The sequence below is a fragment of the Dermacentor andersoni genome, chromosome 8 (genome assembly GCF_023375885.2).
Source record: "Dermacentor andersoni chromosome 8, qqDerAnde1_hic_scaffold, whole genome shotgun sequence".
Classification (NCBI taxonomy): domain Eukaryota; kingdom Metazoa; phylum Arthropoda; class Arachnida; order Ixodida; family Ixodidae; genus Dermacentor; species Dermacentor andersoni.
In genome coordinates, this window is record NC_092821.1 from 83,970,510 (window position 1) to 83,990,934 (window position 20,425).

General features: G+C 46.8%; 1 protein-coding gene across 2 annotated transcripts in view; it reads left to right on the forward strand.

Moving 5' to 3' along the window:
• Positions 1–20,425, forward strand: part of LOC129386732 (uncharacterized) — a 148,742-nt gene that overhangs the window by 44,361 nt on the left and 83,956 nt on the right. For both annotated transcript variants that reach the window (XM_072284029.1, XM_055074894.2), the window contains exon 12: positions 20,142–20,321. In XM_072284029.1, coding sequence (XP_072140130.1) covers positions 20,142–20,321 — 180 coding nt within the window. The remainder of the gene's footprint in view (positions 1–20,141; positions 20,322–20,425) is intronic.

Sequence of the window (20,425 nt, forward strand, 5' to 3'; positions counted from 1 at the left end):
AACGGATTGACAGAGCGCTTTAACCGAACTCTTGGCGACATGCTTTCGATGTATGTGGCCTCCAACCACACCAACTGGGACCTCATCCTTCCCTATGTCACGTACGCCTACAACACGGCACCCCAGTCAACGACGGGCTTTTCTCCCTTCTTTCTTCTATATGGCCGCGAACCACCATTACCCATTGATAATATTCTTCCTTACCGTCCCGACTTATCAGAGGGTACACCTGTTTCCGAAGCCGCCCGGTATGCACAAGATTGTCAGCAGCTAGCTCACTCCCTTACAACGCAAGAACAAACCCTACAGAAATTTCGTCATGACGACGGGCGCCCCCACCACCAGTTTTCGCCTGACGCTCTTGTTTGGTTGTGGGTGCCTCCTACTTCGACACAATGTGTCTCCTCCAAGTTTGTATCCCGATATCATGGATCTTACCGGGTTCTACGCCAAACTTCTCCGGTGAACTACGTTATCGAACCTCTGACGCCCCCTACGGACCTGCGCCGCCGAGGCCGGGAAATTGTGCACGTAGATCGGCTCAAGCCGTATCACGAGCCCTTCGTCCTCACGACGCCTTAGGCCTCCTGTGCGGCTCCGTCTTCAGCGAGGGGGGAAGTTGTAAGGAAGAAGAAGTGCGCCGTGCCGAGCTCCGCAGCCGGATCGCCAGCGCTACTGAAGTGGGGCTCGGGCTAGACGCTGTTCCTGGTTTTTGACTGGCTAAGCCTACGCTGTTGCGTCGTCTTGTCCGCGTCCTTCTTGTCGTCCACAACCGTGTCGGACTTCTTTACCATAATATATATATATATATATATATATATACATATATATATATATATATATATTGTAAGGAACAAGAAGTGCGCCGTGCAGAGCGCCGCAGCCGGATCGCCAATGGCAGTGAAGTGGGGCTCGGGCTAGACGCTGTTCCTGGTGTGACTGGCTAAGCCTACGCTGTTGCGTCTTCTTACCCGCGTCCATCGAGCCGTCCACAGCCGTGTCGTAGTTCTTTGCCATAATTGGTGGAGGTTTGCTGGGTCTCCTGTCATCCTGTAATTGCGCAGCCGGACTCTCCCTGCCATCATGAGACCACCGCAAGTGCCACGAGCTTGTTGGATCGTCAGAGGTCAACACCCTCTACTGTAGTCCCGCACCTGCCGCATCGCCTGAAGACGTTTTCAGCCACGTCATCGACAACGGCTTAAGCCCCACGCAACGCCATGACCTTCTCCGTCTCCTCGAGAAATTTCGCCCTGCTTTTGACAGTCATAGCACTTCTCTGGGCCGAACGACGACTGTATGTCACCGTATTGACACCGGTTCTCACTCACCGCTGCGGCAGCGACCCTACGGCGTCTCTTCGGCAGAACGACCCGTCATTGATGAGCAAGTAGGTGACATGCTAAAGCGTGGTGTCATTGAACCGTCCGACAGCCCACGGGCATCGCCAGTTGTTTTAGTTAAAAAGAAGGATGGCTCGATCCGATTTTGCGTGGATTACCGCCGCCTAAACAAAATAACCCGAAAGGATGTTTATCCATTGCCGCGGATTGACGACGCCCTCGACAGCTTACAAGGTGCAGAGTTCTTTTCCTCCCTCGATCTACGCTCTGGTTATTGGCAGGTGCCTATGGCTGCAGAAGATAAGCCTAAAACTGCTTTCATCACACCAGATGGCTTATACGAATTTCGTGTAATGCCATTCGGACTTTGCAACGCGCCCGCGACTTTAGAGCGGATGATGGACACTATTCTTCGAGGCCTCAAATGGAACACGTGCTTGTGTTACTTGGATGATGTAGTAGTGTCCGCACCCGATTTTCCTACTCACCTTCATCGCTTGGAGCAGGTTTTACGCTGTCTCAGTGACGCTGGCCTCCAACTAAGTCTGAAAAAATGTCACTTTGGGGCACGCAAGCTGACAAATCTCGGACATGTCGTGTAAAAGGACGGCATTCTCCCTGATGCCGCTAAGCTCCGTGCTGTTAAAGAATTCCCGAGGCCAACGTCTCTAAAAGACTTGCGCAGTGTCATTGGGCTCTGCTCGTACTTCCGCCGCTTTATTCGAAATTTCGCTTCGATTATGGCACCTCTGACAGAGCTTCTTCAGGGAGACCCCAATCTTTCCGCGTGGTCCCCGACTTGCGATGATGCCTTCGCAACGCTACGTCGCCTGCTCACAACACCACCGATACTCTGCCATTTCAATCCAGCTGTTCCCACGGAAATCCATACGGATGCTAGCAGTCTTGGCGGATGCTAGCAGTCTAGTCTTGGCGCTGTGCTCGCCCAGCGAAAGCCCGGCTGCCAAGAATATGTTGTTGCTTACGCGAGCCGCACTCTGACGAAAGCTGAAGCGAACTATTCCGTCACGCGATCATCTGGGCCACCACAAAATTTCGCCCATACCTGCACGGCCGGTCCTTCGATGTCGTTACCGATCACCACGCACTTTGCTAGTTGTCGTCTCTCAAGGATCCCTGCGGCCGCCTAGCCCGGTGGGCACTGAGGCTCCAAGAGAACGATATCCGGGTTGTCTATCGCTCAGGCAAGAAGCACGCCGATGCCGATGCTATTTCGCGTTCGCCTGTCCACGCCGACATTGTCAGTGTGTCCATCCTAGACGACCCACTCCCATTCACTTCTGTCGACATGACTTTGGAGCAGCGCAAGGACTCCTGGATTTCATCTTTGATACATTACATCTCCAATTCACCTACACGCCCACCATCCCGAGCGTTACGCCGACAAGCTTCGCACTTCGCCATCCGCGACGGAATTGTCTATCGCCGTAACTACACTTCCGACGGCCGCAAATGGGTGCTTGTAATACCCCGGCAGCTCCGCACTGATGTATGCGCCGCTTTCCACGCCGACCCTCAATGCGCACACGCTGGTCTCTTTAAGACCTACACGAGACTACGTCATAGGTTTTATTGGCGTGGTATGTACACATTTGTGCAAAAGTACAGTCGCTCTTGCACAGAAAGTCAACGCCGGAAGCCTGATCCTTGCCGCCCTTCTGGACCAATGCAACCTTTGCCGTGCCCTTCGCGACCCTTTGACCGGGTTGGGATAGACCTCTACGGGCCTCTGCCATACACAGCTGCTGGCAATCGCTGGGTCATTGTAGCTGTTGACCACCTCTCGAGGTATGCAGAAACGGCCGCTCTACCAGCCGCGACGGCTCGTGACGTTGCCTCCTTCCTCCTTCAACGCTTCGTCCTACGTCACGGCGCTCCCCGCGAACTCCTGAGCGACCGTGGCCGCGTCTTTCTCGCCGATGTCCTTCAAGAACTTCTCGCTGAATGCCGCATTATTCATCGCTGTACCACTGCATATCACCCGCAAACAAACGGATTGACAGAACGCTTTAACCGAACTCTCGGCGACATGCTTTCGATGTATGTCGCCTCCAACCACACCAACTGGGACCTCATCCTTCCCTATGTCACGTACGCCTACAATACGGCACCCCAGTCAACGATGGGCTTTTCTCCCTTCTTTCTTCTATATGGCCGCGAACCACCATTACCCATTGATAATATTCTTCCTTACCGTCCCGACTTATCAGAGGGTACACCTGTTTCCGAAGCCGCCCGGTATGCACAAGATTGTCAGCAGCTAGCTCACTCCCTTACAACGCAAGAACAAACCCTACAGAAATTTCGTCATGACGACGGGCGTCCCCACCACCAGCTTTCGCCTGACGCTCTCATTTGGTTGTGGGTGCCCCTTACTTCGACACCAGGCGTCTCCTCCAAGTTTGTATTCCGATACCATGTGCCCTACCGGGTTCTGCAGCAAACTTCTCCGGTGAACTACGTCATCGAACCTCTGACGCCCCCTACGGACCTGCGTCGCCGAAATACCTGAAAGCTTGCGCTTGTTCATGGTAGGATCTGTAAGTCGCAATTGTGCTTCCTGCAGAATCTTCGTATTCTGTGCTCGTCCAGCCGACCGCTTGGTCTTGATGCGATCCATCCGATTAGCTCTTGATAGATCTCTGGTCTCCACGCCGATCATGAACGATGCGTTATCCAGTCATTCCTCGCCGCTTGCAGCGCGAAGCGATGGAGTAGAAGGCCTTTGGAGACGTGCGATGAAGGTAACAAGTCCGCACGGAGGTTTTCGACACCAAAATGTATAAAACTTACGAGACGCGAAGAAACCAGACAGAGGTGTTCATTGTTCAAACTTCTTTTCTTCGCTGTGCCCACCTCTTCCGTTTATTCGTCTTTTTCTACAGGAACTATCAGAGAAAAAAATCACGAAAGACACCTCTCGTAGTTGTTCAAGGATACTTAAGCATTTTGCCACTAGCTTATCTGCATGCAGCCCGGTGTCATTATCAGTTTTGTCACACTTGTTCCGACCAGTATAAACCCTTATCGGTCGTTATCAACCTCGTAAGAATAATTATGACCATCATAAATTGTAATCGGTTGTTTTCGACCTTGCCGGAGTTGATCAGAGTCTTATAAACTCTAATGGGACGGTAGCAGCCTTATCGTACTCGAGCTGATACTTAGCAATTTAAACCAACATTATCCGCATAATTTGACGTGGTCCGACTTTTAACGAACCTGAATGACAGTTTTCGGTGTTAACGAATTCATCCGACCTTTACTGTAATTGTTTTGACCTGCGTAAGCCATTATCCATCTTTAGCACCTTATCCATGTGCGTCGAACCATTGTCAATAGCGATTAGACCCATATAACCCGTCATAACTCCTTATTACCCTCATGAACTCATTGACTGCATATCTGTGCGTGTTGCGCGACGTGAAGTTGACGAACCATTATAGATGGGGGCATGTCGGTCAATCACGCAACGTTCGTGTGCTTCGGATATATTTGCCTTGCGCAAGTGTGGGTGTATGGCCCAACGAACAACTCGGCTTCTGAGCGGGGCGTCGATACGTTCGAAACTCACCACAACCAACGTTTTCCTTTTCGAAATCATTTTGTTTGATACAGTCATTTTGTTATAGCGATTCCTGCTACGTGACGGATGGGTGGCCGCGTTTGCTCGTTGGGTAGGCATAGAAACGCTTGCGCTTTTAAAATTTCGAGTTACGTAGCTGGCCTCATTAGATGAATTCCGTCTTGAATATCTTCTTCCATAAAAGACACAACTTCCTTCCTATCCCAGACAATTGTTCTTTTTATGCCCACAGCCAGCCTCTTAGTGACCCTGGACGGTGTATCCACATGTACAAATCAACAGCATCCGGATTGTATTAGCGCTGTAGTGCATGCCATTTCAAAGTCGTTGTTTGAGGAATCGATTTATTGTCACTCACTTCATATTACTATATTGGCAATAAAACTGACATATAAAATTGGTATTCACGGAAAATAATTTTGAATTTATTCGGAAGCACTTTGGGCATGTCAACCGCAGATCAGTGGGCGCTAAAATATGTGGCTATTGCGCCAACATGTCCTTGAACATACTGGAGTCAGAGTTTATCGAGAGCTGTGTTTGACTGTGTTATACCAATACTGTCCTAAACCAATGTGTTACTAATGACTCATAGACGACGTATTCGTAACCTGGTACTATAGCGAGGAAGAGTTATTGAAATTCATTTCTAGTTCAATGCAGTCCATCCTATCATGTGATTTCCACTACGTGTTTGGCTACCGCAGTCACCTCTTAGGGTGTTGCTATAAGTCTGCACAGCAACAAGGTTGTCATGTCAGTTTAGAAAAAAAACCTTTCAGATACTCACATTTTCACAGAAACTATGTAAAATTTTGTAGAACCGCAATGTCGTAAAATTAAGCATATTGTTTCAAGTCGATATACACTAAAAAGGTGGCTTTGCATCGAATTCTGAACAACATGCAAACTACTTACTAGACCATGCAGTGTTATCCTCCTCCTTTTATGAGTGACGCCATTCAAAAAGTAGACAACTTTGATGATCATGCACTTATGAACAGCAAACCAGCTCCTCTAGGTTCACAGGGTAGCCTTGTCCTCAGGTATTCAGCTCAACACCGAACATAAATCGTATCCTACGCAATCATCATACCACACTCTTACACAGCGACAAAATGCGCCAGATTGTTTTTCAACATCGGCGAGTGGTACAGAGACGGGTCACCACCATCATAGATAATGTCACGTCCTCCATAATTAACTCAGCTAACTTCAAAGGTGGCGCGTCATGCAGAATACTTCGATGCAACTTGTGCCGAATATAAGTACCGCCAAAGTTGAGGCCTTGGCTAAAGGCTTTGAGGGTAAATAAATGAAATGGAACGGAAGAGCATTAGAGCTGAAACACTTGTAACGTTCAATATATCCTAGAATGACCAATCGGCATCTAACCATTGGATAAATAGAACCACCTTTCACGCTACGCTTCATTTATGAGACATCACATGTAATATCTGTACCGCAGCTCCCCTTCCTCCGTCATTTGAACGCACTAAACTCTAAAAACAGTTGCACCCTTTGAAGAGTATATTTGCCACACAATATTAATCGTCAGCTGTCTTGCCCGCATTTCCTTTCTTTAACTCTTCCAGCCCGGTACTTCCAATTCAAGAATGGTATTCGCGTTATGAGCATGACGAGAATTCTCCACAGGAAAGTGACGAGCGACGCGTTTTCAAGAAAGGAAGGGCACGCAAGACAGATGACGAATATCGTTATGTGGCAAATATGCACCCACAAGAATGCGACTGTTTTAGAGTGTGCGCCAGCCTATCAAAACATTTAGGACTATTTCAATGAAATCAGGATTCCCCCCCCCCCTTCCTCCTCGATGTTTTTCAAGCATTTCTTCTGACTGCAGGAACGAAGCCCACAATGTGTAAACGAACAAAACAGTCGCGCATGGTGGCAACAACGCCAGCCACCCCAGCAGACAAGATACAGTACAGCGTGTACTGACTCTGTTCACACTTTTACCCGGAACCGCTTCTTGTGTTGCGTCCGCGCGCTTATGATGTCCCTGTCCGACGGGCAAGCTTAAGCATAGGAGGCAACTGATCATATGTGCTGGGGGGGTTGGGGGGGGTTAAGGGGCTGGACCAGCTTCCTATGTCCCCCTCTCCCCCACATATATATATATATATATATATATATATATATATATATATATATATATATATATATATATATATATATGGGGGAGAGGGGGACTTAGGAAGCTGGTCCAGTCCCTAATATATATATATATATATATATATATATATATATATATATATATATATGGAGAGGGGGACTTGGGAAGCTGGTCCAGCCCCTAATATATATAAATATATATATTCATGCGAACCTGTAACAACCCTCCCGATCGCGAATTTTCTTTTTTAATATGTCGATTACTCACGTGTGCAAGATCCTTACAGCAGCTATGTGTCTTGGGAGTGGTTAAGCGCATAGGGTGGCACCCTATGCCATGTACGTATTTAAACAGGACTTGACGTTGCGTGTACTCTCTGATGAAGGCCGGACCCCGGTCGAAATGTCGGAAACAAAGCATCGTGTGTTTCATAGGTGCAGTCCCACCCTACCAATGCCGGGTTGTAAATATATATATATATATATATATATATATATATATATATATATATATATATATATATATATATATATATATGAGGTCCGGACAGGCCGCCATGAGAACCTGAACCTGGCAACGCTTAACGCCAGAACGTTATCTAGTCAGGCGAGTCTAGCAGTGCTATTGGAGGAATTAGCGGGCGGTAAATGGGATATGATAGGGCTCAGTGAAGTTAGGAGGACAAATAGAGCATATACAGTGCTAAAAAGCGGGCACGTCCTTTGCTACCTGGGCTTAGCGGGGAGACGAGAACTAGGAGTCGGATTCCTGATTAATAACAATATAGCTGGGAACATACAGGAATTCTATAACATTAAAGAGAGGGTGGCAGGTCTTGTTGTGAAACTTTATAAGAGGTACGAATTATAGGTCGTACAGGTCTACTCCCCTACATTCCGTCATGATGACCAGGAAGTCGAAAGCTTCTATGAAGACGTGGAATCAGCAATGGGTAAAGTCAAAACAAAATGCACTATACTGATGGGCGACTTCAATACCAATATAGGCAAGAAGCAGGCTGGAGACAAGTAAGTAGGGGAATATGGCATAGGCTCTAGGAATAGCTGGGGAGAGTTATTAGTAGACTTTGTGGAACAGAATAACATGCGGATAATGAATACCTGCTTCCGCAAGCGGGATAGGTGAAAGCAGATGTGGAGATCCCGAATAACGAGACTAGAAATGAAATTGATGTACTCGGCGCTAACCCTGGCATCATCCAATAAGTGGACGAGCGTTGCAAAGTACACTGCAGTGACCATAGGATGGTAAGAACTCGAATTAGCCTAGACTTGAGGAGCGAACCGAAGAAACTGGTACATAAGAAGCCGCTCAATGAGTTATCGGTAAGAAGGAAAATGGAGGAATTCTGGATCAAGCTGCAGAACAGGTAATCGGATTTAACTCAGGAAGATGACTTTAGTGTTGAAACAATGAACAACAATCCTATGGGCATCATTAAGGAGTGTGCAAGAGAAGTCGGCGGTAACTCCGCTAGACAAGATACCAGTACGCTATCGCACGAGACCAAAGATCTGATCAAGAAACGCCAATGTATGAAAGCCTCTAACCCAGATCTAGAATAGAAGTGGCCGAACTTTCGAAGGTAATCAACAAGCGTAAGACAGCTGACATAGGGAAGTATAATATTGTTACGGTGAAGAGAAGGTAGTTCAATTAGACTAGAGGAAGACGAAGTCTGCCAGTTGCCTGACCGCCATATACCTCAGTTGTAAACGTACATTATTTTACACTCGTATGCCTGCTTTCTTCCTGCAACATTTTGGTGGAAGGTGCGGGATACAATCGCGGAACTTTGCAGCGGACGTCATCTACCTGCCACCACAATGGCAAATCAACCGACACACGCGACAACACCTGAGCAGCGCGTGCCGACGGTCATCCCCACTTATTGGTGGGGCCCAGGGACATTTTGTGGCATGGACAACGCCTACGTCAAGGACTGGCTTACGATGTACGAGCGAGTGTGTGACAACAGGTGGGATCCAACAATCATGCTAGCAAACGTGATATTTTATCTTAGAGGAACTGCGAAGCAATGGTACGACACACACGAAGCTGACCTAACGAGCTGGGAATTCTGCAAAGAAAAAAAATGCGAGACCTGTTTCGCAGAACTGTCGGTCGTCAGCTGGCAGCAAAAAATGAACTTGCGTGCCGCGCTCCGACGTCCACAGAATCCTATGCCATGTACATACAGGATGCGTTGGCCCTCTATCGCAAGGCTGATAACATGACCAAGGCAGACAACATTGGTCACATACTGAACGGTATTGCAGACGATGCCTTCAATCTACTGATGTGTAAGTGTTGTGCCACTGGGGATGCAATTATAAAGGAGTAAAGACGCAAAGCTTTCCGCCACTCCGTCGCAACCCAACTGACTGGTGCACAGCGGGTGATAAACCCATCTGTTTTAATTGCTCCGGTATGACAGATCGCCCGTCATTGCCGCAACCACTTGTCGTCGCCTGCTCGGTGGTTGTCTCGGAGTCACTACCGCCAAGTACCAGACAATCGCACTTTCTCACCGTATACGACGACTAGGAACATCAATGCCGACAGTGCTCCACCAAGATCCAGCCGCTCCCCGTCTCCGCAAGGTCGTAGGTCCCGTTCGCCTCTCGTTCACCGCTCTTCGTCCCCCTCTGCAAACGGTCGTTCGCTTCGGGAAACTAGGCGGTGCAGCTCCCGGAGGTGAAGCTGCAACTCCTACCCGGCCCACAAACCCTCTGTTGACCCTGCCTACCAATGGAAACCAACTGGACATTGAAGTTCATGGCGTTCCTGTTAGATCTCTCGTTGATACAGGAGCGCAGCTTTCAGTTATGAGCGCTGCTGTCCGAAGAAGGCTCTAAAAGGTTCTGACACCTGCCGGACCGGGCACAGTGCGAGTCGCCGATGGGAGTACTTAAACTGCCCTTGGAATGTGCACAGCACGTGTGACCATTGGGGGCCATTATACCGTTGTTCTCTTTATCGTCCTTGAACACTCTCCGCACGACCTAAATCTCGGCCTCGACTTCCTTTTGAAAAACTCTGCCCAAATTGACTGCTCCGCAGGTGTTGTACAGTTGGATCTGCCGCTTCCTGCCGACACAACAACTTGTGCTTCACACCGCTTATGTTCTGCTGAGTTTGCAAGGCTGTCTCCACAAGCAGCTACAAATGTCCTCCCGACGCCCTCTCCTGCCGTACCTAATGGCGAGTACGTCGTGTCGCCGCTTACTGACGTAGTTTTGTCGCGCAATATTGCCCTGCCGAGCACCTTAATCTGGATCTGCGAAAACTGCACTCGAGTGCCCATCCTCAATTTTGCATTTTCATCGCATGTGCTGTCACACGGTATCGCCATAGCGCATATCACTCTTTTGGAAGACTGATGTTTCTTCTTTGTCCTCTGAATCCTTCCTCAGTACCAATGGACATTTGTCACCCAGTCCTCAATACTCGAGCTCTGCGGACGATGCTTCTATGATCGCCCCTTACCTTCCTTCCGAGCAAACAGCAGCTCTTCGTCACCTCCTGTCATCTTATCGGGACATCTTCGATTTCGACGACTGACCACTTGGCCAGACATCTGTTGTCACGCATCGCATCAACACCGGTGACGCCAGCCCCATTCATGGGCGGCCATATCGTGTCTCGGCGACAGAAAGAGCCATCATACAGAAAGAGATAGACAGGATGATGGACAAGGACGTCATTGAACCTTCCAGTAGCCCGTGGGCATCACCGGCTGTCTTAGTAAAGAAAAAAGGCAACTCGTGGCGCTTCTGCGTTGACTACCGTCACCTCAACAGAATCACAAAGAAGGATGTTTATCCCCTGCCTGCATTGCTGACGCTGTTGACTGCATTCACGGATCCCCATACTTTTCATCAACTGACCTCCGCTCCGGCTATTGGCGGATTAGCGTCAATGAGATGGACCGCGAGAAAACCGCCTTCGTCACATGGGACGGTCTGTACAAACTTAAAGTCATGCCCTTTGGATTATGTAATGCGCCAGCTACATTTGAGCGCATGATGGACTCTCTCTTGCGCGGTTCGAAGTGGCCTACATGCCTCTGTTACCTCCACGATGTGATTGTGTTTTCGCCAAAATTTGAGAGCCACCTGCAGCGCCTCACAACCATACTCTCCGTGTTTCGCAGGGCTGGCCTTCAATTAAACTCCTCCAAGTGCCATTTCGGTCGCCGTGAAATTCACATGCTCGGCCATCTCGTAAACCCCGCCGGAATTCAACCTGATCCACAGAAAGTTCACACTGTGCGAAATTTTGCTGTACCTTGTTCAATAAACGATGTCCGTAGTTTTCTGGGCTTATGCTCTTATTTCCGGCGATTTGTGAAAAATTTTGCCGCCATTGCTCACCCTCTCACTGACCTTCTTAAGAAAGACGTCTCTTTCTCTTGGGGACCACTGTAGGAGAAAGACTTCTCTACCCTGATTGAGCGGCTTACAACTTCCCCAATTCCGTCACACGTTGACCCTTTTGCGCCCACTGAAGTACGAACTGACGCGAGTGGTCATGTCATCGGCGCTGTCCTCGCTCAGCCTCAACAGGGCCAAGATTGTGTCATCGCTTACGCTAGCCGCCTTCTTTCCACGCACGAGCGAAATTACTCCATTACTGAGAGAGGATGTCTCGCGCTCGTATGGGCGTTCGCGAAATTTCGGCCGTACCTTTTCGGTCGGAGTTTCTGCGTCGTAACCGATCATCACGCCCTCTGCTGGCTCTCCTCTTTGAAGGACCCAACTGGACGACTCGCATGTTGGGCATTGCGTCTTCAAGAATATACATTTTATATTATATCAGGGCGCCTGCATAAGGACGCTGACTGCCTGTCCCCCAATCCCGTGGGTCAACCAGACGATACCGATGCAGACTCGGACATCAGTGTTCTATCGCTCTACGGCTTCCTCCATATTGGCCACGAACAGCGCAAAGATCCGGTTCTTCGAACACTTATGCAACGCCTAAGCTCCTCGCCCAATGACCTCCGTGGCCCCTTTCCAATTTCCATCAAAGGAAACAAATGGATTGCTAGCAACCGATTATGCCACGAGATAGAGCATCGCAGGAGCGCTACCAACCAGCTGCGCTACAGATGTCGCCGACTTCTTACTATATGACGTCATCCTGCACCACGGCACCCCTCGCCAGTTGCTGATGGATCGCGGCCACTACTTTCCATCGAAGATTGTCGATGATCTGCTCCGCTCCTGTTCTACAGAACAGCAGATTGCTACCGCGTACCACCCTCAAACGAACGGCTTCACCGAGCGACTCAACCGCACGCTAACTGAAATGCTGGCCATGTAGGTTTCCGACGATCACCGCGACTGGGACGTCTCTTTACCATACATCACTTTCGCATACAACTCGTCCCGTCACGACACTGCCAGATTTTCATCATTTCACCTGTTGTATGGCCGCGACCCCACCTTGCCCTTTGACACGTTGCTGCCTTCCACAGTACAATCAACCAGCACTGGTTACGCTCGCGATGCTATTGACTTAGCGGCCCAGGCCCGAGAAGTCAGCCGTCATCGCCTCACAGTATCGCAAGCTTCTCAAAAGCCACACTACGACCTTCGGCACCGCGACACCCATTTTCCACCTGGTTCCCTTGTCCTTCTATGGATGCCTTAACGTCGCGTCGGCTTCTCGGGAAAACAACTTTCCCGTTATTCTGGTCCGTACCAGGTCTTACGCCAACTGTCCGACGTGACATACGAGATCGCCCCAGTCGGTCAGTCTTCATGCGTCCTAACGAAACCAGCGATGTTGTTCACGTCGTCAGGCTTAAGCCCTATGTCCCCCCATTAAGTGAGGCTCTCTAACTTGCACCGGGATGGAGCTACTCTGCCGGGAGGGTGATGTTATGGTGAAGAGAAGGAAGTTGAATTAGACTAGAGGAAGGCGAAGTCTGGCAGTTGCCTGACCTCCATATACCTCAGTTGCAAATATACATTATTTTACACTCTTGGGCCTGCTTTCTTCCTGCAACAATACGGATAGAGTTGAACGTGCTCTCAGGAACGCAGGAAGCCTAAAAGCAGTGAAGAAACTAGGAATTCGCAAAAATCAGACGTATGCGTTAAGAGACAAAGCCGGCAATATTATTACTTATATGGATGAGATAGTTCAAGTGGCTGAGGAGTTCTATAGAGATTTATACAGTATCAGTGGCGCCCACGACGATAATAAAAGAAAGAATAGTCTAGAGGAACTCGAAATCCCATAGGTAACGCCGGAAGAAGTAAAGAAAGCCTTGGGAGCTATGCAAAGGGGGAAGGCAGCTGGGGAAGATCAGGTAACAGCAGTTTTGTTGAAGGATGGTGGGCAGATTGTTCTAGAGAAACTGGCCACCCTGTATACGCAACGCCTCATGACCTCGAGTGCACCGGAATCTTGGAAGAACGCTAACATAATCCTAATGCATAAGAAAGGGGACTCCAAGGACTTGAAAAACTATGGACTGATCAGCTTACTGTCCATTGCCTACAAAGTATTTACTAAGGTAATCGCAAATAGAATCAGGAACACCTTAGACTTCTGACAACCAATCGACCAGGCAGTATTCCGTAAAGGCTACTCAACAATAGACCATGTTCACACTATCAGTCAGGTGATAGAGAAATGTGCGGAGTATAACCAACCCTTCTATATAGCTTTCATTGATTATGGAAAGCGTTTGATTCAGTCGAAACCTCAGCAGCCATGGAGGCATTACAGAATCATGGTGTAGACGAGCCGTATGTAAAAATATTAAAAGATGTCTATAGCGGCTCTTCAGCCACCGTAGTCCTCCATAAAGAAAGCAACAAAATCCCAATAAAGAAAGGCGTCAGGCAGGGAAATACGATCCCTCCAATGCGATTCACAGCGTGCTTACAGAAGGTATTCAGAGACCTGGATTGGGAAGAATTGGAGATAAGACTTAATGGAGAATACCTTAGTAACTTGCGATTCGCTGATGATATTGCCTTGCTTAGCAACTCAGGGGACTAATTGCAATGCATGCTAACAGACCGGATCATGGATCCAGATCATGGCAGTGAAATAATGAGAAGAATAAGAATGGGCTGGTGTGCGTTTGGCAGGCATTCTCAAATCATGAACAGCAGATTGCCATTATCCTTCAAGAGAAAAGTGTATAATATTTGTGTGTTACCAGTACTCACGTATGGGGCAGAATCTCGAGGCTTACGAAAAGGGTTCTACTCAAATTGAGGACGGCGGAACGAGCTATGGAAAGAAGAATGATGGGTCTAACGTTAACCCATTAAAGACCAGCGTGACCATATACTCACGTTAGTCTTCACAGTGGATTTCAATGAATTAAGATTAACAAAGCGGCACCAAAATCGTCTTTGACGTGCCGTTTGACAGATTACAGTTCCCTTTACGGATACCAAGTGGCAGCAGCTGTCAGTCGTTCTGTGGGAGCCCCTCGCAAAGGCGGGAATAAGTGTTGCTCTGCGAGTAGCGTTGCCATGCATCGCTCCAAGGGATAAGTGTGTTTTTTTTTTCACTTATTGTTTAAGCAATAGTCAGATATCCTTACCTCCGTATTGCCCTTTGCATATGTGACCTTCGATGAGCATTTGTAAAAGATTAATGTTTGATTTATCCATGAACGAACGTGTTATCTTGCGCGTTGCCATATAGTCACGCTGGGCCTTTAGGCTACCGAACTTTTTATTTAACTTCATTCTCATCTCTTGCACGTCTGCTGCCACGTTCTCGCAGTGGTTATTTTTTATTTTATTGTCAGAATAGGCTGATGTTGGAAAATATAGCGAAGATAGTCGTAGAGGATGATGACGTCGTGTCAGTGATTTATATCGAGCCGCCAGAGGCTAGCACCTATTCGGATGAAGACTCGGTCGATGAAGACTCAGGTGGGCTCATTGACAATCTAAGCAGGTGGCAGCTATGAGCCGGCGCTGAAATACTGAAAGCCTATCCGCTTCGGGTATAAAGTATGGTGCCTAAATGCCAAGAACAGATACCTTGCAAGCTTGAAAGTGTATCAAGGCAAGCAGCTAGGGGAGATCCCAGCACATCTCAAAAATATGAAAAGGACTTCGGAAGAGCAGCGGCGCGACTTCTTCAAATGGTGGAAGAACTCGAAGCAGAGACGCACGACTTTCCTTTCTTTTTCTATTTTGATAATTTATTCACAAGCATGAAGCTACTCAGGCATCTCAAGGCACAGGGCTGCGAAGGCACGAGCACAGTGAAGCAGAACCGTGTTCCCAAAGAGTGCCCCATCGCTTGATCAGAATATGTTAAGTGCCAACCTCACGGGCACGAAGATCCTGTGCTGAGTGACCACGGGATAATTGCGGTCCGCTGGATGGACGATTCTGTAGTAACGATCGTAAGCACCATTCACGGCGTAGAGCCAATGTCATCTGCAGACAGGTACTCTCGTGTTGATAAGAGGCGAATGAAGGTGGCCCGTCCAAACACTGTCGCTCAGTACAAGCTTTATAGGAGGTCCGGACCAGATGGATGCAAATGTACGCGTCTATAGGATTGCAATCCATGGCAAAAAGTGTTAGTGGCCGATTTTCATATGACTTTGTAATCTATCAGCAACGCTTGGGCGCTGATTCGTAGCACAGGGCTCAACGTCACGCAGGTGGAATTCCGAAGGCAAATTGCACAAAGCAACCTGATGCGATCGGACAATAAGCCTAGAGGACCTGGTCAACGAAGAATCCCAAAGACTGGTGATGTCTTGAATGGTACACGGTATGACCAAGCGGCGCACTTTGTTGCAACAATACCTAATGGCAAGATGTGGAGGTGTGCATGAGATAATTGCAACAGCGCGGTGCACACACACTACACAAAGTATGATGTCGGCATGTGTATTCCATGATTTAAACCATATCACACTAAATAAGTGCTCGACTATTCGCTATCAGCAACGCTTGGGCGCTGATTCGTAGCACAGGGCTCAACGTCACGCAGGTGGAATTCCGCAGGCAAATTGCACAAAGCAACCTGATGCGATCGGACAATAAGCCTAGAGGACCTGGTCAACGAAGAATCCCAAAGACTGGTGATGTCTTGAATGGTACACGGTATGACCAAGCGGCGCACTTTGTTGCAACAATACCTAATGGCAAGATGTGGAGGTGTGCATGAGATAATTGCAACAGCGCGGTGCACACACACTACACAAAGTATGATGTCGGCATGTGTATTCCATGATTTAAACCATATCACACTAGATAAGTGCTCGGCTATTCGCTATGTATGTTTTTTTTGTGATGTTTCATGGCTTGAACTAAATGTTTTAACTTTGCGTATTTTGCTGTAGCGTAAGGGCCCAGTGTGACCATATGGTCACGGGCTATATTTCAAAAACTAATTAGCCAAGAGTAATAAATTCGTGCATGTGAATTATTAGTACAAAGGTAAGCTAATATATTAGATTTATTTCAATATAGCAAGAAAAAAATGAAACCGGTCCCTCATGGGTTAATGGATAAGAAAAGAGTAGATTGGGTGAGGGAACGAACGAAGGTTAATGACATCTTAGTAGAAATCAAGAAAAAGTAATGGGCATGGGCAGGACATGTAATGAGGAGGGAAGATAACCGATGGTCATTAAGGGTTACGGACTGGAATCCAAGGGAAGGGAAGCGTAGCAGGGCGCGGCAGAAAGTTAGCTGGGCGGATCAGATTAAGAAGTTTGCAGGGACGACATTATATATATATATATATATATATATATATATATATTTATATATATATATATACATATATATATATATATATATATATATATATATATATATATTATTAAGGCCTTGCATCAGTATTTACAAGACCTGATAATAGGAGGCAGATCAGTTTCACAGCATAAGCCTTCAAGCACCAGCAAACATTTGACGTCTTTCGATGGAGTAAACTTTCTTCGTGAAATTGTCGTAGAAATCGGTATCGCTACTACTGCTTCTCCTTTCCGCAGAAACTGCAGTGTTTCTCTCTATATCTTTTTTTTTAACGTGAGTGCGAGTACAAGTGCTGCTATGCATGACTGCTGTTGATTCGGATTTGGAGGGAATTCGGCTTGGCCTCATTTCCTTTATTGAGTGAATTGCACAGGGTGCCCCAACTATCATGCACCATGTATTTAAAGAAATTGGAATTGCGTTACACGAAGAAAGCCTACTGCGCATGGTTTCCAGAACAGTGGAGTAGCCGCCAGTACTCTGCCAATCAAGAAAGTGTCCATGAGGCATTTGCAGGCACAGCCAAGGGACATCTAACTGGGTATCTTCAGCGACGTACGCGGAGAAAACCTAGTGCACATGGTATCCAGTACAGTGGAGTAGCCGGGAGTACTCTCCTAATTATAAAAGTATCACAGAGACATTCTGCAGGCACACCCAAGGGACATCTAACTGCGCTATTTGCAGCGACGTGCTCGAAGAAAACTTAGGGCACATGGTATCCAGTACATTGGAGAAGCGGCGAGTACTCCTTTAATTATAAAAGTGCCAAAGCGGCATTTGCAGGCACAGACAAGGGACATCTAACTGCGGCATTTTCAGCGACGTACTCGAAGAAAACCTAGTGCACATGGTATCCAGTACAGTGGAGTAGCCGCGAGTACTCTCCTAATTATGAAAGTTTCACTGAAATATTTGCAGGCAGAGCGAAGGGACATCTAACTGCGGTATTTTTGGCGAAGTACTGGTGGCGTACCAAATTTTCTGACTGGTAAAGAAAGCCGACGATAAAAAGTAACACGCGACTTCGCTCCAACCGCATCACCAATCAGCGCCCTCAAATTAGCTGCGTGGTGTTCACACAGAAATTTAAAACCATATTGAAGTGGGCTGCTTACAGCCGCACCTTGTAATGGCCGCGCAGTTGTTTCGTGGGACACTTTGCTTGGACCGGTACAGGTTAAGTCTTGCTGTGTTGTCTTGGTTCGTGATGAATAGTGTTGTTATCGAGGTTGCAATAAATTACTTCGCTTGTTATGAAGTTGATTCTAAATGCTGTTTCTAACAATAACAAGCACTTTTTGTGCACCCATTTATAAGTTAACATATGTATTGCCACCAATTCAAGAAAAAAACTTTTCCTTCTCGTGTAGCAGTGCACCGCCAAAATGACGCTCAGCGCGCTGAATTGCACTTGCTCAAAGTGCACTCTAGTTTGTCCGTGTGACAGGGTGATTGGCCTGTTTGGTGGCCTTCGTAAATCGGGCACTCGTTGAAGTGAGCCATTGTTACGCAATCTGTTCAGTGTCCATTGGCATAAATACTTTTGTAATTCGCTTTCACACTTTTCTTCTTTGTTTGTTTCTTTCTTTCCTTTTTTTCTTTTTCTTTTTACCTCTTAAGCTGTAAAAGTGGCATAAAGACAGACTTGGTTTTTGGTCTTTAGAGAGGTCGGTCTGTGGCCGAAAACTCGCAATAAACAGTTTTTTTAAGAAGTGCGGCAGACTATTTAGTTAATAAGCTTCCCGCACGCATAGGTACCTCCGTCCTGACATCACATATATGCTTCTGAGGCCCGCAGTGAGTACTGTGTCTCGCTCATATTTCATTTCTTCTTTTTTGCTTACAGAATATGTTTTTTTTTTTGGCTGCCAATTATGCATCAGAAAAGCACTCTTTATTGTGTTTCGAATTGTTGCTAGTGAGCATTGCAATGTCCAATGTATTGAATATTGGTATTTAAGGCAGTCCATATCACCTATAAAAAATGAATGGTTGTATCTGTAAGAGGTAACAAAATATTTACCAAGCAGTGTAAAAATACTTTATTTGTGCCCGTATGCAATATAATAAAAAAATTGAAAGAATATTTTGCGTTGACGGGTGATAGATCGCAAAAGTAGTTTTCAGCTTTTGAAAGGGCACTAACAGCTATTTATGCCGCAGTTCTTCATTTTGCAGCAAATAGCATTTGGCGAGCCAGCAAATTGAGCAATTGGCAAATTCTTATAGGCCTGCCTGGCTTCAAGACGAGTCAGGGAATTATGCTTTGTTGTATCACTAAACCGTTATCTGTTCTATAGAAAGAAAATGTAGCGAAACAATGCTATTGTACTCAATTTCAAAAGTCGTTTGCAGCACTACTGAAGATATCAGGCATACGCATATAATATCCTTGCGGGCCGGAATACAATTCCAGACACACCTGTCTGAATATTGGCGGTTGAAAAATTTAGACTTCGCGATACGTTACATGACCTTTGTACATGCGCATTCGATACCGCGAATGACATTACGGGCGAGCATACGAAGCAGAGCACATAACTGAGCACATATCGAGGGTCTTTCGCATTTACTACTGGCTCTGAGATCTACAGCTTCTCCAACGGGGCAAAGACATTTAAGTTGGAGTTTAGTACAGCGAAAGACTCAGCCTTCGCTTTTTTTACACTGTAAGTACAACACGCTGCAAACTCATTTTGTCAAGGTTTTGTTGTCGTTCATATCGAAAGTAAAATACATTGAACATTACAAAAAACACATAGCTTACAAGAAAGCTAATGCGCTCGCCACAAATATATTTATATTCAAACAGTCACTCAATCATCGCGACCAGTAATTGATACTTAAAACCATGGTGTCGAAAACATTAAACAACGAAATGTTCAGTTTTGCTCTGCGATGAGCCTGGTACAAAAAAAAAAAAAATCTAGCGCTAAATTCCGCCATTTTGATCGCTCTATCTTTGGCAGCAAAGAACCGTACATCGATCAAACTTTACACATAGAGAGGTTCAGAAGAAACCTAGGAACTGCTTTTCGCTGGCTCAGCTGTTTTTATCGGCCCGCTGCGCCTAGCTTTCGTCTGTCCAATAGGTTAAAGAAATGCTCCATTAGTCTGCCTGAGAATATATATATAGATATATATATATATATATATATATATATATATATATATATATATATATATATATATATATATATATATATATATATATATATGTGTGTGTGTGCGTGTGTGTGAGTACCATCCCTTGATCTTTTCGTCAGGGAGATGCGGCGGTCCTTGCAAATTGTCTTCGTCAGGATCAAGACATCCAAAGTCCCCTTGCAATTTCTTTTACACTAAAAGCCCGGATGTATGAGCCTGAAGTACAAGAGTCCATCGACGAAACGATGTACAAGAAATGCATTCCAGGAAATTTTTCGCAAGACGTGGACCCCCTTGAGGTACGTTGCACGGCCACACCGATCGTCGCTACGCTTCCTCAGCAAAGCGGTTATTTAGTTGTTTTTTGTATTCGTCTCGTGAATCTTCACAAAAAGTATGTATA